The 26,915-nt window shown below is 34.9% G+C and overlaps 2 protein-coding genes across 13 annotated transcripts in view; one reads left to right on the top strand and one right to left on the bottom strand.

Annotated features, from left to right (window-relative positions):
- The window catches only part of CEP85L (centrosomal protein 85 like), a 140,740-nt gene that overhangs the window by 54,862 nt on the left and 58,963 nt on the right, over window positions 1-26,915 (bottom strand). For all 11 annotated transcript variants that reach the window (XM_055535063.1, XM_055535066.1, XM_055535073.1 and 8 more), the window contains one exon: window positions 24,713-25,500. In XM_055535063.1, coding sequence (XP_055391038.1) covers window positions 24,713-25,500 — 788 coding nt within the window. The remainder of the gene's footprint in view (window positions 1-24,712; window positions 25,501-26,915) is intronic.
- PLN (phospholamban) lies at window positions 9,301-22,637 on the top strand. 2 transcript variants are annotated; one of them, XR_008698079.1, is made up of 3 exons: window positions 9,301-9,435; window positions 17,596-18,077; window positions 20,795-22,637. XR_008698079.1 is itself a non-coding variant. In XM_055535076.1 (2 exons), the coding sequence occupies exon 2, from the start codon at window positions 17,684-17,686 to the stop codon at window positions 17,840-17,842; it is 159 nt and encodes a 52-aa protein (XP_055391051.1). In that variant the 5' UTR covers window positions 9,301-9,435; window positions 17,596-17,683; the 3' UTR covers window positions 17,843-20,722. The 2 variants fall into 2 exon arrangements, 1 of the variants encoding a protein (XP_055391051.1); XM_055535076.1 differs by lacking the exon at window positions 20,795-22,637 and having other exon boundaries at window positions 17,596-20,722.

Below are 26,915 nucleotides of genomic sequence, written 5' to 3'. Positions count from 1 at the left end.
AGTTACTATTAATTTAACTCTTCTTTTGGAGGAAAAGACATTTTTCCTCTGAAAAATCAATCTGGTTGATGTATAATCTTTGTTAGCATCAGCATGTTTTTTAAAAATGCTAACAAAGGAATAATCTACGCATGAAACATGATCTCATTACAGTTGTAACACACAAGTGAAGGGGTAAATGATATATCCAAGATTGAGGAGCGAATCATTTTCCCTAAGCAAATCAATCAGAAGATTCAGTGTGGAAGTGCTTAAGTATTCAAATTTAATAATGGATTTCACCTGTAAAAAAAGAGAATGCAGTATTTTCCAAACCTTTTGCATAATTACTTAAGGATAACAAATTTAGATTACAGAGGCAGAGTCTACTAAAACAGAGCGGTAGTATGAGCACTGACATATTCCACTTATTTTTAAAAGCAGATTACCAAAATATGTCTTATCAATTTTTTTATCATATTGTACCACTGAGAGGTAAAAGAAAAGTATAAAATAATAAATGTGTTTTGGGACCAAAGTACTGCCTACATTATTTAAAAATGTTATCTAGGATTTTTCTAGAAGGATACAAAAGGAATTATGAATGATGGTTATCTTGTGAGCAGACAGGGAGTCGGCTTCTACTTTATATCAACTGGGATTAACTGACTTTGCTTGGCATACATATACTACTTTTTTTCTTTTCTGACAGTGCAGTTAAGGGCCATTAATTTTTCTTTCATATGTTAAAACACTGTCTTTTTTTTAAAATATATATTTCAAGAGTCAACAATGGGTAATCTCAGAGAAACTGTTAAGAGTTTAGAGAGGCAAGTTGACTGCTGCTCAATTTAAACATGCCTTCACGTATTTTTCTAAAAAGTATCAGCACCAGCAATGTTAGAGATTTTTTAAAATTTTTGTGGTAATGCCCAGAGTCTAGTTCATTCCCTAGACCATAGCACACAATCAACAAAAAGAGAATGACTAACGATGATCCCTCAAGTATGTTTCTCAGTTTTCAAAAAAATCCAAAGTTGTTTTGAACAGCACAGACAGGTATTGCAATTAGAGTATTACGACAGTACTTATGACAATGCTTCCTATCCCAGTTTAGTCTGTATCCTGATAAAGCCTGGCCTTATTCTTTTAAAACTCTTGGTACACAACACAGAATCTGCTAATATTTGCTAAATATTAAGCAATCTAAAAATTTACAAACTTCAAAAGGTTACCATCCCTGAAATGATCATTACTTAAAATCTCTATTAACATTTTTATAGCAATGATGTATATAATAAAAAATATATGTATACACTCTAAAGATCATAGTTCAAAGATTAATCAACAAACTTACACTTGAATAAAAATGATGCTTTCCAAACCTTGAGGCTCAGCCTCATTTCTCTCAGACCCAGGAAATCTTTGAGTAATCTACATAACTAATTTTAGTTTGCATTTTAGACATACATTTGGAAAAAAAAGTCTTCAGTGACTATGTTGTACTTCTATTCTGTATGTGTAAAGTCTCAAGAGCACTTTTCGATTCTCAAACATTCAGCACCCAGGTTCATAATAATCCAAACACTGAATTTTTAGATATTTTATGTTTTCAAGTTAGATTTTAAAAACTGACATAGTAATGCTGGAGTCAACAATCAACTCTTCACATATCTATGGCCCCAACTAAGCAATAAACCTATAAAAATGAATACTTTAACAGGGAAGCCTGAACAACCAAGTTTGCCAAAAGTATGCTCTTGATCTTAATGCTAACGGCTGGCCCTGGAACCTACTCACTTCCTCTGACCAACTCAAGGGCAAATGAAAACAGCAGATGATGACATGTTCACATCCTTTTGCTGTGCTATATAAGCTTTTAATCTGGAGATGGGTTAAGGAAGAAGTACAGATTTACTGCGATATATGAAAACAGTGTACAACATGTACAATTCTCAACGCATTAAACTGCTGATAAAAACTTAACATCTGCACATTAGAAAGTTGGGCTTATTAATCTTTTCTGCTGGGACATCTCTTGCTTTATAAGATAAACACGGATTCTACATATCAAAATCCATTTTACATAACCTTTTCAAGAATGCATCTATGCTAAAAACTCAAGGGTCACTTGCATTTGTATTCCATAACTTCCTTTGACTCAGCCTTTACAAGCTCATTTGTAATGGCAAAAATATTTAAAATATCCATTAACCTTAACTTCTATGGGATAAGTAGTATGAGGAGTAAAGAAAAAATAAATCAGCCCCCATTCATGAAATGCATGCAAAGAAAAAATAAATACCTAAAAAACATATAAAGTACCCCTCCAACTTCTGATTTATCTGAGTTTCCTGAATTGTAAGAGATACTTAATACTTACGCAATTAAAAATTAAGAACAAACATACAGGCTTCTCCCTACACATTTTTGAATAATAAAGTCAAGAAAGAAAGGAATAGATTCCAGATAGAAGAAATAAAACTCACAAATGGCAGAGTTGTCAAATACAGTTAGGAGGAGATGACAACACCAAATTAGGAAAAACCTCTGTATGCAATGGCTGTAAAATTTGGGTTTTTAATTTTGAGGGACATGGTGATAATAAAGAAAAGTTCTCAGCATGTGAAAACCAAATTTACCCATGAGAAGGCAACTTGGATATCAGAGTAAAGAACAGGAGAGGGTCAAGACAGTAGGTTATATAAAAGCTCAGAGGAGAGCTGATGAGGCCATGGGAACAGAGATTTCGAATCGGCAATCTGCATTTGATTTCCTAGTGGACCAGAGTCTGTGAGAAGACAGAAACAAGGATCAGTCCCAAATTTCCATTTTGGATGACAAATAATGATGCCAACAAAGAGACCAGGAATGCAAGGAGCTCAAGCACTGGGGTGTAGAGCAAAAGATAATGAATGTAACGGGGGTGTGGTACCCCGGGATCTACAAATCTTTGAATTGGATTGGAATCTTCCTAACAAAGGAATAACCTCATGGTCTACAGAGTTCTGAAGCAAGTATCTGGAGACTCGAGGGTCGCCTTTGTTGTTAAATTGGCTGTAATGTGTTATGTGTGTGAATGAGATTTTCCATTTCTTCTTTTGGCTTCAGTTCTGTCAACTTCTTTTGTATAAAATATGTAGCTCTCTTAGAAATCATATTGGTGCTAATTTGACTCTCAATCCTGAATTTTCTTGTCCTCCTAGTGTTATCTTGCACTAGTGGTTAACGTCCAAATGTTAAATGTTTATCTGTACATTACTTGTTTACTGATAGACAAATTCCTTAAAAAGCCACAGAGCATGCTACAGCATTTCCTTCCATCACTTAGAGTGTGCTTCACAAATTTCTCCCAAATTGTGCAAACCTACATGACAAGCACTTCCTTTAAACTAACTGGCTTCTCTTGATGTCAAATTCTTCCCCATTCCTAATTGGGTTATTAATATTTAATAAGGCAAGAGTCTATCCAGAGTTCAGCATTTATTTAAAAAAAAAAAAAAAAAAAGTTTAGCCTTCAAGCATCTGACATGTGAATTTCTAAAGCAAAATCTACCTTCCTTTAAGTTTTATAAGTTAAAATCTATCTTCTTAAGTTTTATAAGTTACTTTACTATTGGTCTTTTTTTTTTACCAACTTGATGAATAACTCCTATTCTCCCTTCTCTATGATTTTAGGCACTTTCCCATTCCCTAAGTCATAGACTACTATTCTTATCATTTTTGCTCTTAGATGTTTTTTCAACAAATTCTTCTTTAGGTAGCTTTAAAATTTAATGCAGTAATTTCTTAAACTTCCAACAGAACAAAATCCTTACGACTTAAGTAAAATCCTGGGGGTCTAACCCAGAAAAGCTCCTTTTCTTTCAAGTATCACAAAAATTTATTCAAAACTTGCATTTTACTGTATTACATATTTAAGTATTAAAATGCTTTAATTCTGTCACAACTTAAATTTTCTTGTCAAAAAAGTTTCCGGAAGGAAAAAAAAAAAAAAAAACAGGTCTACCTAGAAAGGTCTTTTGCTTCCACACACCATAACTTGGAGTTTAAACACTCAGTGTAAAAGATTTTATACATCATGTGTGTGTGTGCTCAGTTATGTCTGACTCTTTGAGACTCCATGGACTGTAGCCTGCCAGGCTCCTCCATCCATGGAATTTTCCAGGCAAGAATACTGGAGTGGGTTACCATTTCCTACTCCAGGGGATCTTCCCAACCCAGGCATCAAACCTGCGTCTCCTACAGCTCCTGCATTGCAGGCCAATTCTTTACCACTAAGCCACCTGGGACTCGCTTTATACATCATAATTTCCTTTAAACAAAGTAAAATCTCAAATAAACACAAACTTTTAAAGAATACCAAATTTAAAATGCCACAAAACTATAAAAACAAATGTAAAGAAATTAACCTAGGAATCAGACTAATCATTTACCTGGGAGGAGAAAACAGGGGGAATATGGGCAAGATCATATAACTATTTAGGTATATGTTAACAGCCCAATTTGGGGGCACTCTCTTGGTGGTACAGTGGTTAAGACTTTGCCTTCCAAATCGAGGGGTGTGGGTTTGATCCCTGGTTGGGGAAACTAAGATCCCACATGCCTCGTGGCCAAAAAAGCAACACATAAAACAGAAGCAATACTGTAACAAATTCAATAAAGATTTTAAAAATGGTCCACATTAAAAAAATATTTTTAAAAATTTGGCTTTTGTTTAGGTGGTAAATTTAGAGGTACTTATTTTTTTAACTATTAAAATAAAATTAAAACTAATAAAACTAGTAATTACATAAATAAAAGCAGGCTTTGCAATGTTAAGAGTATATAAATCACCATGAATTATTATGAATCAAATGAGCACAGTAAATAAAATTTTTTAAAAAATTTATATAGAGATTCAATTTAGCAAGTATAGGCTTATACTTCAACGTTCCCTCACTCTTAACTCTACAAATACATCATTTTTAAATGATAAGAAAGTTATTTTCTCAATTACTGTACTCTTATCCCCAATCTCTCCCAATTATTTTCTTCCCCCACAATGAGCTTTAAAATTTATGGGTTTTTTTTTTTGTTTTTTTTTTTTTCAACTGCCTATAAGACTTCTGCAGAATCATTCAGTACCACCATGCAATCTTTCCTGGTTCCTCCATTATTAATTCACTCATCCAATCATCCATTCAATCAGTATTTATAAGAACTGCTATGAGTAAGGGGCTATACTAGGTAATAATACTATAAGGAATAAAGAGGTTATAAACATGAGTTATTGGATCAGCGGAGCTTGCAATTTACTTTAGGCAGATACATTTCTAAACACAATAAAATGAGATAGATAATAATAGGGGTACATGCAAAAGTGTTTATCATAAGAAAGAGAGGGCTGCAGAGAAGATGTAAATTGAAACAGCGCTTTAACGGGGACACAGGTTAGTGAGGAGGGCATTCCTACAAAAAGTGAGGAGGCTTAAAATAGAACAATAGCTTGTTCAAATAGCTGCAGGCAGCTGTACAGGGCCAGGGCACAGGATACAAAGGAATGTGATAAGAGACAAGCTGGAAAAGCAGGGCCTAAAAAAGCAGACTGGGAGATCTTGGTTTTAGCCTGTCAGTCTTCTTTCCAAAAAGGGCTGCCCCATACAAAGACAGAAACCACCTCCAGCACAGGACTTCTTAATTTTCTGTGCCATGGACTTTTTCTGGCAGATGGCTGAAGCTGACTGATCTGTTTTTGTGTTTTTATACCATAAAATACACAGGATATCAAGTAATTTTTATAGACACTCCACTCCTAAGGTAGGGAAGCATAACTGTGGGCTGTGTACAGTAACTTTCTTCTGGAAAGTAAAAGAAGGAAGGAGAGGGAAAAGAGTAGCTTTGCCATGGAGAAACTTGATGAATACTTCACTCCAGCCAGGTGGTCCAGGTTAACAACACTGGTAAGTCATGCTGATAGGTATGTACACTTGGTGTGTGGTGAGAACGGTACTCTACCTCTCTGATCTTCCTCTTGAAAACACATCAACTGGCCTCACCACGAGAAAAACATCAGACAAGTCCCAACTGTGGACGCTCTGTAAGAAACTGTCACAACCAAGGGGACCAAAGGAGACATGACTATTAAAGGTAATCTGGTGTCCTGAAAAAAATCCTGGAAAAGAAAAGGAACACCAGGGAAAACTGAAACAATGGGTTTTGCTTAAAATAAAGTATCAACACTGGTACACCTGTTGTGATAAATGTACCAGACTTGTGTAGGATATGTCAAACACAGGGGAGGCCAGGTGTGGGGTTTACACTACACTATAGTAAGTAAGTGTTAGTTGCTCAGTCGTGCCCGACTCTTTGCGACCCCATGGACTGCAAGCCCACCAGGCTCCTCTGTCCATATATTTGCACTAATTCTGTAAATTCAGAACTGTTTTAAAATAAAACTTGAAAAAATGAGAAACATACATTAGAAAAGAAATTTCACCAAAAAAAATATTAAAAAAAAAACAAATTTATGTTGTAATATTTCTGCTTTATTTCCTTTTTTCTTTTCTGTTCTTCTTTATTAATGCATTAAATAACAATATTTACAGACAGCTTAATTGCATAATTTCAAGTGGTATGACTATGAATAGTATTTTAAGCTATATCCCTCCAACTGTTCTATATGAAATTATCTAAGACTACTATAGTGACAGTAAACATACAACTGAGGAAAGGCGAAATCTCATTCAGAATTTAGTAAAAACAAAGATCTTTAATATTTTTCCTATCCAAGTTCAAAGGGTACTGAACTCTACCCTTGGGCCGTAAGAATCATCTTCAAAAGGAAAATAAGTACTAACACTAAATGGACACCGTGTTGCAAGATCTCGAAGCCATTATATACATATTTCATCTTAGGAAAATCCTCACGACAAACCCATCCCACAGATAAGGCAGCTTAAAGAAGTTTGTATAAGGTCATATATACCAAAAACGGATTCAGACTATAGTCTGACCCCAAATGAAGATTCTGACAAAGCACCTCTAAAAACACTTTCTAGACCATCATAGTGGAATTTCTGAGGAAATATCTACTGATTATTCTGTAGTTCACCAAAGCTCCTAGTATACAACTTTCTGTTTAGGCAATCAGCCCAAAAGGAAGATGTAACACTTTCTAGAGCTCCGTTTAGACTAACAATGATGATCAGCTGCAGCAACAGCAGCTAAACCAAAGGAAAACGGTAGACACAAAAGCTCCCCACTCTTGCACAAATCTAAAAAGTAGATTTTTATCTCCTCTTTCCGACTCTAAACAAACACACTTTGTTAATATCCTTCTGGGTGTACGTGTGTGTGTGTGCGTGCGCCTGTGTGTGTGTCAACCTATATAGGCTTTTTGAGCAAATCTGCCAACATGTGAAATATCTAGGCCATATTTTATTCAGTCTGTGGTAGTTTCTTACTTTATACAAGTTAAGTATTACTAATACTATGTTCTTAGAACTAGAGGCACTCACACAATGATCTATCCTCTAAGGTTCATTTTCAAATGAATGTGTAGGCAAACTTAAAGCAGACTTGCTAAAATTAGTTTGTTTTTAATAATTCATCTATTTCCATCTTATAGTTTCTTAGTTGATAAATGCTACTCTCTGGAATGCATATCCATGTTACACTATAGCTTCCCCCTAACATGCCAACCTACCAGAGAATTATAACTAAAGAGGTCCAAATCTGAACTGTCTGTCACTTAGCAGCTATGTCATATTTGACAAATTACTATAAATCACGTTAGGGTTGTATTTCAAGTCCCTAGGTTTTGAATGTCAGTAATCACTGGCAATTGATAATAATCAGAGATCCTTATTATGTAAGGATTGAAAGAAAAAATGCTTGAATAGTACTGAGCAAAATGTCAAACGTTCATGCAATTTACTTAATTTCGGGTTTTCCTTTTAAGCTGTAAAATTTTCCCTTAGGATTGTTCACAGAGGGCCTTTGCTGAACATTATTTCTCTGATAGTTTTAGCTGATTCTTTAAATAACAAGAGATTTGTTTTAGCAGAGGATTTATCTTTCTTTGGAAGAAGCCAAAATCATCTCCATTTAAGGACACATAAGCAGCTGCTGCAAAAGATTTTAGTTACCCATAAGAAAGTGAAGCAGGCTGAGTTCACTTTGCTGTAAGCATTTTAAAAATTAAAAACAACAAGTAGCTTCTCCAGAATTACAGTCGAGATTTAAGAATCAGAATTTGGAGGAGTGGTGATTTTAAGTTAATCTAATATATAAAGAAAAAAAATTGGAGGGGGGGGGGACAGGAAAACGATGCCTGGTTTGTCAAAGGAATTCTCTTCTGTTCTCAGAAGTTCAAAAGATCATTTCATTTACTAAAATTTCATTTACATAGTAAATTTCAGGAAAACAACTACTGCATTAAGTGAGGCACACCATTTTAGAAATACTACTTAAATTTCCAGACACATGCACATCTACCGTCAATAAAGTAGCATTAACTAGGATGCCATTGATCAGTTATGTGGGATTACATCTTTTTGGCTAGAAAGTTATTCCTGATACTATCAGCTTACTGGAATTTTAGTAAGATTTTATGGCAATTTACTGCAGCTGGTTAAAAAACCTAAATACTTAAATTTGAAAACAACTTTTCTTGGGGTGATATCTATCAGTTTAAAAAATGAGAATTAATGTTCGTAAATACATTGCTATTTTTAGAGCACTAATTGAGAAAACAAAAGTGAACTAAATACATTTCTTAGTTCTTACTTTAACTATAAGATAAAGCTAATTTTTTAAAACCAAAATCAGATTTCTCATTCTGGCTTTCTCACACATACTCTCTCCCCCATATACAAATAGGTATGAGAAAAGAATAAGTCGGGAAAAAATAGGAAATTTCATTCTGTGGCAATTTAATTATTATCTTGTTACAAGCTAACATTATGAAGCTTCAGTATAGCAACAACAACTCAATGAAAGCTGTTTGGCTTAAGGCAGTATTATTATTCTCACTCTATTAAAATTCCTATTATTTTAACAATTTTAGTTCTTTAACATTATCACCCTCAGATTACAATTACTTCTGAGCCTGAAGATGCATGAACCTTTAAAAAAGAGCTTTCTACCACTCTGAACTTTTTCACTTATCTCCCACATGCTTTTTAAAGTTAAAAACAAAAAAATGAGGCACAAAGTGTTAATGACCTTTCCATACCTAAGGTTAAGATAAATGACATTCTAAAATGTTTGGCTGTGATAAGACTATGGTTAACCAATCATAACTTCAGAATTCTTGTGTGACATCATAAGACCTCCCTAGAACACTTTTTCTCCTCCACCTACTTCAATTGTTCCCCTAACTCTGGTAACAGTCAGAAAACTTTCCAGCTAAACGTCGGATAACACTTCATGTAACCCACAGTATTCTATATTGTGATCGTCACAACAGCCAAGGTAAGAAACAGATTACACCGATTTTGGCACTTTCTAGAACTCAAACTTACTGAACTTTTAAAAAAGAGTTAATCATATTTTCTAAGTTTCAGTTCAAATTTAAATAATAAAATGTCTGACTGACATAAAGCTTAATTTCTAAATAAATGTTTATCTAAGCAGTGATAGTAAGAATAAGACAACTTAGAAATCATAAAGGTAGCATTCATCTTTGATCTTGGTTATTGGTTTGTCATTTTGATTTAACTTTCACTTTTATTTTGCTGTTCAAAAATTACCTTGTTACAAGCTAACATGATGAAGCTTCAGTATGAAGCTTTGCTGTTAAATTTCTGCCAATTAAAATCTTTCAATTACGGTACCATGTTTGGTGCTAGTGGTGATTTGATTTCTCTATGCAAAAATAAGGATTTCATTTTGCTATGTGTTACTCTGTTGAGAAGCAGGGTGGGACTGGTCTACTTACATCCAGAATTTTATGAACAGTTGTATGACTGTACAAGAGGCACATTACTGGCATGACTACTCCAATACTATTCTGATTCTTTACAGTGAATATTAACAAAGTCGAGTTTAAGAAATATATCACAAACTACTTTTACAAAGTCTAGTCTACTTCAATTTAAAAAAAAGCTTTCAATAAATCAATTTATTTATATTAAATTCAATATTAAACCATAAACTAAGACTTTGGACATTTCAAAACACTCGTCAAAAATATGTAAAATTCTAAAGTTACAGAACATTAATTTATTTTAAAAATAATTGCCATATGCTTGTTATTTTGGTAGTACATGTATTCCTAAGAATCTCATTTGAGTGAATTTGAAATGAATGTTTATTCTGCCTATTAATGAATATATTTTTATTAAGTTACTGTCCTCCAGTGTTTCCTCTCTGGCATTTAGAAGGTGGGGAGGAGTATGAAAAAAATGCACAGGAATGGAGATGCCATCATAAATTTTATAACTTCTGCTTATATTCTTTTCCACTCTAGATTCTTAATTTAATATACAAAATGTGTTTTCATTCTTAACTTCTAGTCAGGGCATAAAGGATACTGCATTGATTTTATTTCATTAGTTTTATTTTTATATATGCCAAAATAAAATTTAATTCTAGAATTCTAAGTTCTTAAGACAAATGTTAACTCTACTGCTTTTAAGAGATAAGAACTTGGCATAATTCCATAAGCAGCTTTCCTTAAGGCATCTAAAAGCATGCCTTTCTCGTTTTTGTCAAGTTCCTCTAAGTGTCCTCATATTCATAAAACATTTTTCCTTTGATATTACTCAAGAGTCACTCGGTGTAGGTGTTTTACTTGAGCAGATTTGTACATTTTTACTCAAATAGCCATCAAATAACATTCTCACACTTCAAATGAGATGTTCATGAGTTCTTTTATAGTACCAAAATTTCACATTACATAATTGCTCCACAAAGTTGATAATTTCTAGAAAGAGCAGAAATTCTACTAAAGTTATCCTTCATGTGTCCAGATTAACAGAAATTACATAGTTAGTGACTGTTTCCCAAATTTCATACATGGTGTTGGTGTCAAACTTTATGTCCTAACTAGTTCATCTCTTTCATAGGGTGAAATTTAAATACTGTCTTTGTTTCATGCAGTTTAAAACTAAGTGCTAAAAAATAAGTCTGATGAAATAAAGTAGGAGAAATGTGAAATATGTTTAAATTGTGAAAAACTGAGTGAGTTTTAAAAACACAGGTAAGAGCTAGAGTACTTTGCTTAAGTAAGCAGAGTCGTGTCACTATGATTTCCTAAAATTCAAACATCAAAATTATTTTAACAGTATTCCAGTGGACATAAAGGAAAATAATGTTCCAGAAAAATTGCATTTGGTTACATATTATTTCTTAATCTCACTAATTAGAAGAATATTTGAAAGAACAAAATAGTTCCCCCAATTTTAACATACTAGGTAAAATATTAATTATGTAATGTATTAAAGTTTTAAGTAAAAATTAGAGTATCTAAGTTAGACTGTATACTTCTTACCAATCCTAGAAACAGTTAATTAAAACTTCCTTCTTCTTTAACAATTTTCTAAATGTACCATCCACAAATATTTCATTTGATCCTCTTAATTCCCAAATGTTTGACACTCCATCTCTATTTTACAGTTCAGGAAACAGATGCAAAAAGGTGAATTGCCCAAGGTCAGGGAGCTAGGAAATGGTGGCGCCTTGGCAAGAGCCAAGATTTTAAGACTCTACACCACACACACATCTCATCCACTGATCAACGGCTTAAAAATAAATCACGACCCTGGCAAAACAAAATGAACTGCAAGTCCTCAAATACTATATGGCACTCCAAAAGGCAAAGTTAGGGGATACAACTTCTATTTTAATTTAAAACCACTCCATTTCATTTAAAGTTAAATTTATGCCTGAGGCATGATGTCCTTAATCACCTTTATAATATTCTCCTGATCATTTTAAAAGCTAGGGACATAATACTTATAGATGTCCCTCAATTATTAAGCGAAACATCTTGGAAGACAAAATTCAAAATAACTGGCACAGACCTTAAAGAACAGTAACAAGAATAATCAAAGTTTCTTTTTGTTTCATTGCTAAAATACTCATGTCTTTAATCTATTTAGCTTTGATATCGAAAATGCAGGTTAATTTCTCCTCAAAACTTCCCCCAAAATTGCGTTTGGTTACATATTGATATTGTTTCTTAATCTTACTAATTAATTAGAGATAGGAGAATATTTGCATAAACAGAAACCACACTTGCATATTTTATTCCAGTTTCATACTAAATTCTTAGCTTTCCTCGGTTTCATTTCTGACCTCCTCACATCATACCATTTAAAATATTCAAGCCTATTTGTTCTGCAGTGCTTGAACAGAGGAATCTTGCTTTATTTATGCTATGAAAAATCACTTTCATCTAAAAGTGTGAATTAACACAGTACTGATCATACCAGCAAAGAAGAAAATCTAAAGGTTAGAAATCAAGTAAGTGATGCTTATAAATTACAAAGAACTAAATGAGATAGTATGTATCTTTTTGAACATTTTGAGAAATAGTCCATCAATATTCTTACCCTACATAATTCTGAAGCATGCAGCACCAAATAAACACAACAAAATGAGGCCTGGGTGTACAGCTCCATCCCAGTATACTTGTAGTCAACTGAGGACCTCTAGTGCTTTGTATAATGCATTTCACCTACAGGTTTTTCCAAAAAAGGGTGGAGAGAGGGGACCAACTTACTCATTAGTGGGGGTACATTTAACTGGCATTCATTTTCCTTAAAACTTCCTCCCCACATGCTTTTCCCCCAATGAAGAATCTGAAGGTTAAAGAATATTTTAATTGCAAATAAATTAATTTTAACATAACGAACAGATACTAAAGACAAGCCTACAGATTGGCAACAGCAATCTGCTAATTTCAAAGAGAAAAATCTCTACGCTGCTGTTTAATGAAGTTCCCTAAAGGCAGGGCTTTGAACAAGGGAAACATTTCATTATGAGATCAATCTAGGGGTTGAGGATATGTTGATTTTTATGTTTACACAATTCTTTTCATAACCAGGCAGAAGCAGTTTGAAGATTCTTTCAAATAGCCACTGTGGACCAACAAAGTTCTGGAAAGTTGCTGTTACAAAATAACTTCTAATACAACTTCCAAGTTTATTAGCACTGCTGCTGCTGCTGCTAAGTCGCTTCAGTTGTGTCCGACTCTGTGCGACCCCAGAGACGGCAGCCCATCAGGCTCCCCTGTCCCTGGGATTCTCCAGGCAAGAATACTGGAGTGGGTTGCCATTTCCTTCTCCAATGCACGAAAGTGAAAAGTCAAAGGAAGTCGCTCAGTCGTGTCCGACTCTTAGTGACCTCATGGACTGCAGCCTACCAGGCTCCTCCGTCCATGGGATTTTCCAGGCAAGAGTACTGGAGTGGGGTGCCATTGCCTTTTATTAGCACTAGGGAAGTCACTCAGTCGTGTCTGACTCTTTGCGACCCCATGGACTATAGCCCACCAGGCTCCTCCGTCCATGGGATTTTCCAGGCGAGAGTACTGGAGTGGGTTGCCATTTCCTTCTCCAGGCGATTTTCCCCACCCAGGAATCGAACCCGGGTCTCCTGCATCATAGGCAGATGCTTTACCATCTGAGCCAAAGCACTAGGCAATCTCAAAAGAAAAGAGATCCAACCAAAGTGAACTTGTGGATGCCAACTGATTGATGACAAATCTAAAGATGAACTGGTCTGATTTAATTCAACAACAACAAAGATGCATACACAATTGCTTCTGGATTATGTGCAAAAATGACTGCAGAGTAGGGGAAAAATAAAACCCTCCAATAATCCTAATATAGACAAATCCTGTAACTCAAACATATAGAGAATTCTAATCTTCTGAATCAATTTAATGGGAAAAATTTTTCAAAAAATTATCTATCAGACGATAGTCTTAGATGTGTATTACTTGAAGTTACTCACAAAATATCCCCATGTTTATTTCACTAAACGCATAAACAAGCAGACAAAAATTAAAGGGAAGCAAAATTCTGAATGCCACAAAGAATTTAAAGAATTCATGGTTTCAGCAGAGGGAGTACTGAAAAAAACTGAAGTTCAGTAAATTCTGCAAAGCACTGAAGTGCTTAAATTACAGGTGGGAATTACTGTTCAGCATTAATAATATCAAAGTATCAATTGTAAGCAAAACCTAATGCAGACACCAAAAAGTTTTCAAAGGTCTATTAAGGTTCCTTTTGCACAAGAATGCATCTGATGTTACCTTAAGAAATAGAACTCACTACAAAGTGAGAACTGCTGCAGAAGCTGACCCAAAATGTAGCCTAACATGACACATGGTAAATGCTGAAAGATTAGAGTTGTAGTTTGTTCTCTCTTTCTTCCACCAAATACTGCTGCATTTACAGCTTGGCTCTAAGAAAAGGAAGGGGGAAAAAAAAAAAAAGACTGCAGGAGTTCTAAACTCACAGGATGATTGTGTGCACAGAGGAGGAAAAAGAATAAAACACCTGACAACCATGCCATAAATTATGATGGAGTGAAGGTCACAGACAACTTTAAAAATAGGACTGTGCTGTTCCCACACACAGCTTTTCATTTCTCAACTTACAACCGGAAGCCCCATCTGGTAGGGACAAATTCTGGCTTAATTACTATCATATAGATTTTGGAAGTTCAGCAGAATTAGGACTCAACACATTTCAGACCGTACCACCGTCAAATAGAACTGGGCCCAAAATACTGCACGCACAAAGCTTAACATTTCAGCATGTTAACAGGATTTGTTTTGGTTTTAGCACAAGGTTATAAAGTGACTATTTAGAATTATAACATATTTCTAAGTTTGACAAGAAACAAGACAGTATTTTTGGTTGTCTCCTTTATACTCAATTTATCTCCAGGAACTTTTCTGACAATACTTGGCTGAAGCATTATGAGATCATCTTTTAAGTCTATCCATTATTCATCATCATCGGATAGCTCATTTCTTCAGGACAAACCTCTTTGTATTTCACAAACACCAAATACCCACTTGTACAAAGTTCAGTTCGGGTTAATTCTGTTAGTCACTAACAATAGTTTATTTAAGTTTTAATTTCTAAAGTAAATATTCTAAGCCTCACTTTCCTCATCTGTAGAGAGACTTGAGAAGAATACTAGACATTATGTTTATCAAATTCTATGACCTAAATGGTTCATCTGTTAATCAAAGCACTATCTTTGATCATTAAAAATTTTCTAAAAATATTAAAGTAAATCAAAATAAATAAATCACCGTTCAGCTTCACTGATTTATTCAAATGGTACTCATTTTGCACTTAAGCACTAGAATACAAAGTAAGCCCGTGAATTTTTATACTCATGAACAGGAAGTCTAAAAGGGGGAACAGGCATGCAAATCAACATTATAGCACGGCCCGCTAGCCACATCTTGATACAGGCAGCACTAGAGCCCTACTAAAACCCAACGGAGGTGATAACCAATTCTGCCTTAATGAGTAATGGAAGGTTTCATTAGGAAGTGATATTTAAACTGGACCTTAAGGATTAACTGAAGTTTGCCTGGCAAAGAATCAAAGGTAGAGGCTGGGGGAGGGGAGACATTCCAGGCAGAGCCAGAAAAACATGTGCAAAAGACAATCATAAAAGGGAATGAAGTATTTATGGAAAGGTGACACGTTTCATGTGACTAAAGTGCCGCTCCCCAGTGTCAGGGGAGGGGAGTGACTTCATGATGAACTGGCTTGCTCTTCCTTTTCCATGTTGTATCTCACAATAACTTTAGAATTCAGGGCTTGTACACCATTTAAGTCCTAAAACTTCATAAAAATTAAGTTCAGATAGGAACTACTAACGCTAATTCTTTACAGTCTTCTAGGTTGTGCTCTGTTATATAAAGAGACTAGTCAAGTTTATATAAAAAAGTAATAATCTTCTCCACAATTACCCAACAGTAGAAACCCACTACATCTATAATAAGCAAATATAAGCTGAAACAATTTAAAGAACTTTTTTCTAAGAACAAAAGAAAAACCCTTTATTTCTTTATTTGGATCTCCTCACTACAGGCTAGTCTATGAAGGAGACCACAGGGTCTTCAGCCAATGGAGCCAAGCTTAAGTGCTGAAACTGTACAGAATCCAACCAACCACTGGGTATCACGTGGTGTCTTTGCAACAGTAAATGAGTTCTAACCTAAAGATCAGGCCTAAAGATCCTTTCTCATTCTTTCAGTTCTTCCCTCTTCTTCAGCACTAGTCTCTCTTGCAAAATACAGCTGAAGACTGAGATGGGTCTTCATGAGATGTACAACCACTAGGGAGAAAATGAAACCAGGCAGCTGGGCTAAGGCAGTAAGATCTTGATCAGCAGAGATGTATCAAGAAATGTAAACAGTTATTATCTCTGGAAGTTAATTATGACTATTTTTAAAATTTCATTTCTAATTTTTCTTATTTCAAAATACATAGAAGTATCCTAACTGACAACAAATATTGCCAAACTATTACCTCTGGGCACTTAACTTACAGCTAATTTTTAATCTACTGAATATACCTAATTTTCTACAATGATGTACTGTTTTAAGTTTTGTTTTGTTTATTAATCAGCACAGGTAATTGATCAGGCAGCAAATAATTAATTAATTAGGCAGAACAGCTTGTGGGAGCTCTGAAAGAAAGCAAATGCAAACACTGTAAGTATAGGCCCTTTGTAAGTGGCAACTATGTGTGGTAGACAGTGAGATAATGATAATTTTATTTCTATGCCTTCTGAGTCTGACAATCTTTAGTACTTAATATCATCCTGTTAAAATGCTACTTAAAGTAGTATATTTTACAAAGCTATAAAATCGTCAAAACAAATGGGAAACATTTCAATATACAGTTCTGGTAAAACACTTCTCATTGAACTATTTTATTTTGGAGTGAAGTCAACATCTGTAGAATAATTTATTGCACACATTTCTTTTTATAAAGTTTGCTCTGGAGCTATTTATACACTGATGCTCAGAACAACTGTGCTCACAGAGAAAATAGTCTTAATGAAATAACACATAAGAACTTTGGCCCAAGGGAATAGCCCAAGACAAGCCGCATCCTAACCAAACTATACTTCCAGTCATTTTGAGAGGAGGAGGCCAAGACTGAAGTTGCTGCTGCTGCTGCTGCTAAATCGCTTCAGTCGTGTCTGACTCTGTGCGACCCCAGAGACGGCAGCCCACCCGTCCCTGGGATTCTCCAGGCAAGAACACTCGAGTGGGTTGCCATTTCCTTCTCCAATGCATGAAAGTGAAAAGTGAAAGTGAAGTCGCTCAGTCGTGTCCGACTCTTAGCGACCCCATGGACTGCAGCCCACCAGGCTCCTCAGTCCATGGGATTTTCCAGGCAAGAGTACTGGAGTGGGGTGCCATTGCCTTCTCGAAAGACTGAAGTTACTATACCCCAAATATAAGATATGATGGTACCATCACCAAAAAAGACAGAGCCTGAGCAATACACACAGACTATAGAGGTATTTGATGTTGTAAATACAAATTAGGTTGAGGAAGAGGGATTAACACAGAACAGTGTTTTACCTGTTCAGAGGATAGGTCACACCTATGATCCTAAACCATTTACTACTTTTACATTCCAGGCTACCGAAAAGAAGACGCACTTGGCTGGCAGCTTTTTATCTTTCTCTTGAGCATTTGAAACTCCGGGCTCCCTGCCTTCCTGGTACCATGGATAAAGTCCAGTACCTCACTCGCTCTGCTATAAGAAGAGCTTCAACCATTGAAATGCCTCAACAAGCACGTCAAAATCTCCAGAACCTATTTATCAATTTCTGTCTCATCTTAATATGTCTCTTGCTGATCTGCATCATCGTGATGCTTCTCTGAAGTTCTGCTGCAATCTCCAGTGCTGCCACTTACCACCATCAGCTTAAAATCTGTCATCCCATGAAGAAGGGGAAACAATACTATATAAGAGACCACTTCCTAAATAGAAGAATTTCTTTGTGAAAAGGTCGAGATTTGGAACAGAGCAAATTGTTAGCAAACATATTCATCTGCTGGATGTTGTAAACATAAGAAGGGCTTTATTTTCAAAAATTAACTTTAAAGTGACTATAATGTAAGTGTGCATAATGTAACTGCTAATTTTCTAAACAGACCTTAAGTTTCTATCCCAAATCTTTCCTAAGGATGAACTAGGAGTTTAGTTTTGGAACTGCACTGCTAATAAGTTCACTTCATATAGAGAGCATCAGCTTCACACTTTGGGATAAATATAATTTATATTGTACTGTAAAAGCCTCTTGGATGATTTATTGAGTATTTTTCAGGTCCTCACCAAGTATATCAACATAATCATTCAAATGAAATATCGTTTGAAATACCCCTCATATCTGTTATCTTGTTTACCATCATACAGAAGTCTCCATAGTAACTCTATCAGACCCTACACTCTAAAACAGAAATTATACTTTTTCTACAATACCCTAATATTTTAAGTTTATGAGAATCGAGTAAAAACAAGCAAGACCATACCCTTAGATAATAAAACAACTAATCTTCTCAAAGAATTACCGAATTTTAATATGTGCAGGTAAACCATAATCTGTTCTCACCAGGACTTTATGATCAATAGACAAGAACTGTTGGTTAATTTAACATCTGACAGTGTGATTAGCCATAATTACTAATACACTAATAGAATAGAATCTAATCTTCCTTTAAAGCACTATAGCTAATTACCTGAGTTAGAGCACGTAACTTGCCACTGGAATCATAAAATTTGAAGATTAGAATGATTCTACAGGTTGTGTTCTATTTTAATCTCACACTCATTGTAGGCAAGCAAAAGAATAAAAGAAAAAATATTACTTCGAGCATTAGAAAATAAGAATTTTAACTCTCTCTCCAAAATCAACAAATTCTTAAATTTTAAAGTAAAATTTTTATCCCACTACTGTTCATGATAAGGTATAGCTATTTTTCTTAATCTATCAACCAGGTTGTAAACACCTATGTGGTAGGCCACTCTACTACACTAACCAGCAACACTAATCTACAATGATTTTCTTGCTGAATACATTTCAAGTTTCTCTTCATTTAAAAATATCTTCCAACTACTCATAGAACAATAGAAGTAAAAACTGGTCATTTAAAAATTTCTTCAAACAACTCATAAAACAGAAGCAAAAACTGGTTTGGAAAATATATTCACCAAAATTTGGTACATTGACTTAGTTTAAAATTAAGTCTAAAACAGTTTATACCTATATTACATAATTCAACAATTTTTACTACAGTTAAAGACATACTACCAATATAGTAATTATTAAAGGAGTAGACAAAGAATATGTAATTTACTATAAAATTTGCCAAAATATGGTAAAAAAAAAAAATTGGAAAAGTCAATCTTGACTATGGCTTGTAACACAAATGCTACTAACAAAATAGTGAAAGACATATTACTGTTTTTTTTTAATCCCTGAGAGGTACTAGAGATAGAAAGGGGGATAATGTTGGTTCACTGATATCTGAGAACAGAGGTTTCATACTGAGAGAGGGATTTCTTAAGTCAAGTCTCACTATGGATCGGATATCCCTAATATCAACCAGAAGAGCTTATAAACAAGAAGTAATTAATGCATTCACTTCACTGGTGTTAATAATTACCCAGGCAAAAAGTAACCAAGTTCTATAATTAATTAGCTGCAATGATCCTAAAAACAAGTGGAAATTTTGAAATAATAGGTTCTAGCCTTTTCATTATGTTGTTCATTACAAACATCAACTTTAAATCATAAACTGTGAGGTTATGGAGCTTTCCCAAAGTCAAACAGAAATAAGAATTGTTTTGTTGTTCATTCTGCCTTTAATAGAAATTAAAACCTTATACTTAAGGATTACAGAATACTGTAACTCAGATTATATTGTAAAATAAATACCCATTCTTAAAATGGAACTTATTTATTCTGTTTATCATAATCTGTAAAGAATAAGATACAATGAATTATGTATTTTAAAAACTTATATACCAAATGCTCAAATTCTAACCTTACTTTACAGGGAACCAAAACGGAACTATTTTTTAAATGTTTAATGTTGCCTTTTATATTATTTGGTTCAAAATGTTTATTTAATTCAAATCACCTACATTAAAATGAATCTTCTTGAACTCAGTGAAATTGCTCATGATTGATATGACCATAAAACAATCTGTCTATAAGGAGTTTTGATTTTGTAAGCTGTTTTCAGTAACTTTCCCCAAATAAGATCAAGACTTTCCTAGTAGAGACACAAGGGGGCAGACATACATAAAACAATGCATTTCCTACTAGCTAGAAATTATTTATCCTTTGATTATTTTTGAGTCTTCTGGCATACTGAGAAAACAGTAAAATTTCCAAACAATTTGCTCTTCTAAGTAATAGCACACTTTAAAATGTCTAAAGATTATGTGCCAATACTATATAGAAAAGATGATGGCTTGGAAAAAGTCAAACACATTAATAATTTTATTCATTAAAACATGTATAACAAAAATCAATTATGCATTTTAGTTACCTAGTGAATGTCATAATGTCATAGTCTATTTGTTGAGAGTGTCGAAGTTTTCACATCTTTCAATATAGTTATGTAAAATTATCTTAAACAGTAAAAAAAGAAAAGAAAAAACAGGGTGCAAAAAAAATAAAAACAAGAAAACTTTCTTTTCAGAGAATGTAATAGAACACACAAAATGCTCTCACATTAAAAATAAACCATTCTTATGTCATGTTAAGACAAAAACCAAGTCATTTAAGTCATTCTACTAAATATTTATATTTTTCATTTACACAGGAGAAATCTTCCAGTAAAATACGTTGAAATCATTAGGTGTCAATATCCTGGATGATCAAGCCCCTCCTTGTTTAAAACAAGCACAAAATTTTATCTTCTTCTTTTTAATGTCTGCAACACAGTACTCAGAAACATCCTACAGAATATAAGAGAAGAGAAGAGCTACTTTGTCAATAAAGCGACCACTCCTTCACTTCTGTCTGGAAGATCCACTGTGAGCTTATAGGGATTCAATGGATCGTGTTGTATGTAGAAATATGCATCCTTCATTTCCTTCCCACCCCTCTCCCCATCCCCCAAAAAGAAATGCAAAAGGGGCTTAGAAAGGGACACAGTCTTTCCAGAGAAGACAAGAGTCTGCTGTTTGTTTTCCTCTTACGTCACAGTTTTCGTAGGGTTAAACAGCTTTAGGCGAAGGTGGGAAGAGAGCCGCTAATGTAGAGCAGAGGAAAGAACCAAGGACTACGGTGGACATTGTACATGGAGACCTATATCCTAAGGACACCTAAGGACACCCGATGCTTCTCTTCATTCACAAGGGGAAATGCTTCAGAGTTCTACACCACCTGTATTCTAGCTAATTTAGTAAGGAACTACGAGAAACAAGGAACACCATGCAAATAAGACTGTGAGGCTGGCTCAGTAAATGTTCAGGACTGAGTTCTAAGAAGAGAAACACTTTCATGTCGCAATACTAATCTTTTGAGGGAGTAAAAGGAGGAAGGAGGCTCTGAGCATCAAATGAGATAAAACATTCTGACAGCTACAAAAGTTCTAGATAAATTTATGGTGATGTTAGATTGTGACTCTTAGCCAAATTCCTTTTCTTAGCTGTAAAATATTTTGTTTCTTCTTCACAGTGACAAACAGTTGTCATTGAAAATCACATTCTCACAATTTATCAATGGAATAATTATCATTAAGGCTCTTCCCTTTATACAAAAATTAGACTAAAAAGAAGTCAATGTTTTAAAGAGACCTAAGAAACAAGAAAGATGAGAACTTTAAAAGAAAGATATTTGGAAGCTCCAAGGAGAAGGTATTTAAGACTGTTTTCTTCTATAATAGTCCAGGAGAATAGAAGAGAAGTTGTCAAACATTTCAGTTAAAGTATCTAGGTTTTCTTTACCTGGTTTCACCTTTCTACTATGAAACTTTAAGCTTAAATTTTGAGTTTAAGCACTATAAAGAGACCATCCTAAAGGTTAATCTAAAAGTAGGACTCTCCAAGCACATGCAAATTTTGTCCCTTTTCACCTTCTTCCTCTACCATGCACCAAGAATATTTTAAAATAAGTTTGCTCCACAAAGCACCTCCAAGCTCCCTACCCATTCTCGGCATTGCTTTAAGGTTGGGGAAAACTTCGATTACTGAAGAGGATCCTCTCAACAGAATGGAAGGAGTGAAATTAGTACTTATTCTCTGAAATTCACTCAAGCTTCTCAGTTACCTCTCTATGGCACCTACTTCAGGTTGGAGCAAAACATTCAGTCCCCTCCCCCAACCATCCCAGGTTATTCCAGTTCTGTGTAAAGACACCAGCTGGAGAAACAACTACCCAATCCCTGTTTTCCTGTAACCACAAGCACTTGAGAACTAAAATATGACAGCATTTGATGAATTAGGTTTCCTATCTTTCAACTGCTTGAATAGATAAATCACAATAAATCTGGTTAAACTGCTCTTTTATGATTTGTTATTCACACATCATGATACATCTGTTTGGTTATGCAGTTTAAATATATATAATCAAGATAATAAGAACTATGTTCAAAATAAGAGTAAAGAAAGCGCAGAGGAGGTATTAAGGGCTCTCCTGTGAATGGAGCACATTAGGTTATGTGTATGTTTTGGGGCTGCGCTCAGATTCGTGACGTTACTAGATAAGTGATTTCCTTATTCTTTCATAGAATATATTCCTTTAATCTTCATTATTTTTTATTAGTAATTTTAAGTTTTTACTCCAGGGAAATTCTGCAATTTTCGATGAAATCACTTTGTTTCAGAAAACTCTGGTAATAAGAAAAAAATGGATGACAGGATTTATGAAAAATTCTATAGACAATAGGTTTCCCAGTTAAAATGCGCTGCAAACAATTACCTTGGAACAAAAGACATTTTCAGATCAAGAAATTTACACATTTACATTTGACATTAGGAAGTACACACTTCTTTTTATGTAATATTATCATATAGTACTTTCCTTAAAATGATTAATAAATCTTGAAACCCAATTTTTTTTAAAAGCGCATCTGTTTTATAAACCTGAATACATACCAACCACTGCCAAAGCTTTATCAATGACTTTATTTCCACCTCCTCATTTTATAGATGGCAGAAGCTGTGAAGAAACATATATACAGCGAACAAATATATGAGAAGGTACTCAACACCACTAATCATCAGGGAAAGTCAAATCAAAATCACGATGAGCTATCACCTCATACTTATTAGAATGGCTATTATCGGAAAGACAAGAAATAACAAGTGTTGGTAAGAATGCGGAGAAAAAAGAAACCTTATACATGTTGGTGGGAAAGTAAACTGGCATACCCACCATGGAAAAGAGTACGGAGGTGCCTCAAAAAAATTAGAGAGCTACCCTATCTATGATCTAGTAACTCCACGGTATTTACCTGAAGAAAAAGAAAAGACAAACTTGAAAAGATATATATGCAACCTTATGTTCAGTTTTACAAGAATGGCCAAGACATGAAAGCAACCTAAGTATCCATCAATAGATGAATGAAAAAAGAAAACATGCTCTGTCTCTCTCTCTCTCCATACACACACACACTAGAACATTCACACAAAACGAAGAAAATCTTGCCATTTGTGGCAACATGAATGGATCCTGACAGCATTATGCCAAGTGAAATTAGTCACCCAGAGAAAGACAAATTGTGTTTTTTAAAAAAGCAAACAAAAAAATTACACTCATATAAAGAGAACAGAGGGATGGTTGCCAGTGGCACAGGCTGGAGGGTGAGTAAAATGGATGAAGGCGATCAAAAGGTACAAACCCTCAGTTATAAATAAATCACAGGGCTATAACGTATAGTATAGTGACTACAGCTAATAATACTGTATTGCATATTTGAAAGTTACTAAGAGTAGATTTTATTTATTACAAGGGAAAAAATTCTGTAGCTAAGTATGGTGATGGATGTTAACTGGACTTATTGTGGTGATCGTTTTATAACACACATATATCGAATCATTATGTTACATACCTGAAACTAATATGTTATATGTCGATGATATCTCAATTTGGGGGGGGGGAGGAAAGAAAGAAAAACTCAGGCCCAGAGATATTAAGTGACAGATAAGAGAATCATCCACATTCTGAATCTGATAAAACCAGAAACAAAATCCAAGCCTTCATTCAAGTTAATGTTCTTTCTATTATATCATGCCAGCCTCCTTTGTTTCTGTTTCAATTTTCTTTAGATTGAATATTTTTTGCTGTGTTTATCCTGATGCTGGGAAAGACTGAAGGCAAGAGAAGAAGCAGGTGGCAGAGGATGTGATGGTTAGATAGCATCACTGACTCAATGGACATGAATTTGAGCAAACTCTGGGAGATAGTGAAGAATAGGGAGCCTGGCATGCTACAGCCCATAGTCACAAAGAGTCGGACATGACTGAGCAACTGAACAAAAGCAAAACAAATGAGAAGAAAAACAACAAGTCAGGTACAAAGCTTCAAGTTTTCCATGTTAATAAGTCTCAAATATTTTTAAAGTTTTATCAACACAATACTTCTAGAGTTTTATAACATTTATGCTTATTACTGTGCAGGGGAAAGGAAAAGTAAAGCAATCTGCTTATGGACACACTGTCAAATGCTTACTTCAAGTGTGCTAGTACTCAGAGCATCCACTGGAGGGAGGCAAACACTAGGTTCTGAGCCTTACCTGCATTGGTGTATCTCTTTCTTGCCGAAACTCTTCTATTTGCTGCTGCTGCCAAGGAGCTAAACTGTAAGAGTCCTCTGTAGTTCTACCTTCCAAGGGGTTTGTCCGCAACTGCTCAGTGAGCCACATCTGTGTCCTCACAGAAGGCTGAATGGGAACTCCACCTACTGCTTGCTGACCAAGCATTAAATATTTCGGAGATTCAAAAGCCTCTGAGCTTGTCATAATAGACTTGCTTTCAGGTAAGGCACTGTATGTCATGTCTAAGTCCTGTCTCCTAAGAGTGGAGGAAGAAGCTCTAAAGTCCTCTTTGCTACAGCTCTCAAATTTATATTTGCTGTCCAGAGTTGATGGTCGTTTTTTATTTATTTCCTTATCCTCTAGCTTAAGCATCTCCATACTGTCGTGTAAACAGCTAGGTCCAACGGTCCTTAGTTGTGCTGTTAATGCCTTGTCTCTCCCTGTCTTTTCCAAACCTCTCCTTGATTCTTCTGTGTGCACCATGCCACCCTGGCTACAGTTCTCTGGGACGGTGAGTTTGGATAAAGATGACCATTTCCGGAGGGGCCGGCAGTCCTTCATGTCCAGTGAAGAGTCCTGCTCCCCCCTACTATGATTTCCCAATGCTTGCATGAGGCTTATACTCCATTTTGAGCCATCTGATGTCAATGATTCCCTATGTTTGGAAACTGAAGCACTGGAGTTAGACGGCATGACATGGGCAGTAGGAAGAGTAACCAATGACCGACTAGGCTTAAAAGATAATGTGCCACTTGAAGTTGAATGATCTGGAAAGAAAAAAGAATGCCAAATTAGTTGTAATTAACAGACCAAAAAAAAAAAAAAAAAGAAAAAGAGGCAAAATGTAAAATGCCAAAACAAAAATCTGAATATGGTTTCCCAGCACAAGTTTTTCAAAAGCACTTCATCAACATGAGAGACTTACTACTTATTACTGTTACTATTATTATTAGTCATCTGAAACAAATCAAACCTTTCATACATTTTCTAAAAATTGATACATAAAATATATGCTCATTTGCAATCTACTTACAGATGAAAATGACTAGAAAACAGGTATATATTCATGCTATTTAACCAAAGTACTATGCCTTAAAAGAAAAATCCATTTCCCCATTGAAAGGTTTTATTCATGATAAATCATTGAAGCCTCAGACACAACTTCTAACTTTACTTAAAAAATGGTATCTCTTAGTGTCCTTCCTCAACTGTGGAAATCTAGGCCCAACCTGAAAACCGTAGTACCTCTCCACACTCAAAATCAAATCAAAAATATGGGTAAAGGTGCTCCTTCAGTAATGGAAAATAAACAGAAAGGGTTCTAGCAATATATTTGCAGATGGAGAGTAGTTTCTACATTCTCAGTCTCCCTTAATGGCATCCTCAATGATCTATTTTCCCAAGCTAGAACACCTGAAGTCTACTTTGATTCCTATCTTTTTCTGAACATTTACTAAATTCCCAGGTTGTACATTTTTACTTCCAAAATGACTGCGTAGCTATTGCCATAGATCAGACCTTTACATAATACTATCCCAAACATAGGAACAGCTGTAGTAGGCAATATGGAAGCCCAAAGAATAAATAAGGGCCTTTACACTCAGTGGACTTACTATCAAATGCCAAACAGCCATCAAATATGCCTAACTAAAATCAAAGATTATCATTTTATCACATGCTATACAGAAAGTGAAAGTGAAGTCGCTCAGTCATGTCCGACTCTGCGACCCCATGAACTGCAGCCTATCAGGCTCCTCCATCCATGAGATTTTCCAGGCAAGAGTGCTGGAGTGGATTGAAAGGTGATAGCAATTTGAAGTGTAGGGGTGGATGGTGAAATGTAACTTTTACAGTTTGTTCTCTATGTCTTTCCATAATGTTTGATTCAGTATATATTTAAATATTACTTATGAGTTTTGATATTGTTTTAAATAAAGTAACAGGAAAAGAAATGCTGAGGAAATCATAAGAAGATTCAAATGAGAAAGAGCCAGGCAAACTGTTTTAAAAATATAATTCCAAGAGGTCTCTGCACAGAATTTAGTCACCTGGAGATGGAAGGGGAAAAATATTACAGATGAAAGAATAAGTATCACAAAATATCACTGTAACTTACCATATTACAGGTTCCCATCAGCTTCTACAAAACCCTTTCATACTCAAGAAAATTCCCATATTATAA

The sequence above is a fragment of the Bubalus kerabau genome, chromosome 9 (assembly GCF_029407905.1).
Source record: "Bubalus kerabau isolate K-KA32 ecotype Philippines breed swamp buffalo chromosome 9, PCC_UOA_SB_1v2, whole genome shotgun sequence".
Taxonomy (NCBI): Eukaryota; Metazoa; Chordata; class Mammalia; order Artiodactyla; family Bovidae; genus Bubalus; species Bubalus kerabau.
Note: the sequence above shows the minus strand (reverse complement) of the source record. Positions and strands in the feature narration are given on the sequence as shown.

Bases quoted from the DNA above. Each gene is read 5' to 3' on its own strand.
- PLN (XM_055535076.1), top strand. From the start codon at position 17,684: ATGGATAAAGTCCAGTACCTCACTCGCTCTGCTATAAGAAGAGCTTCA.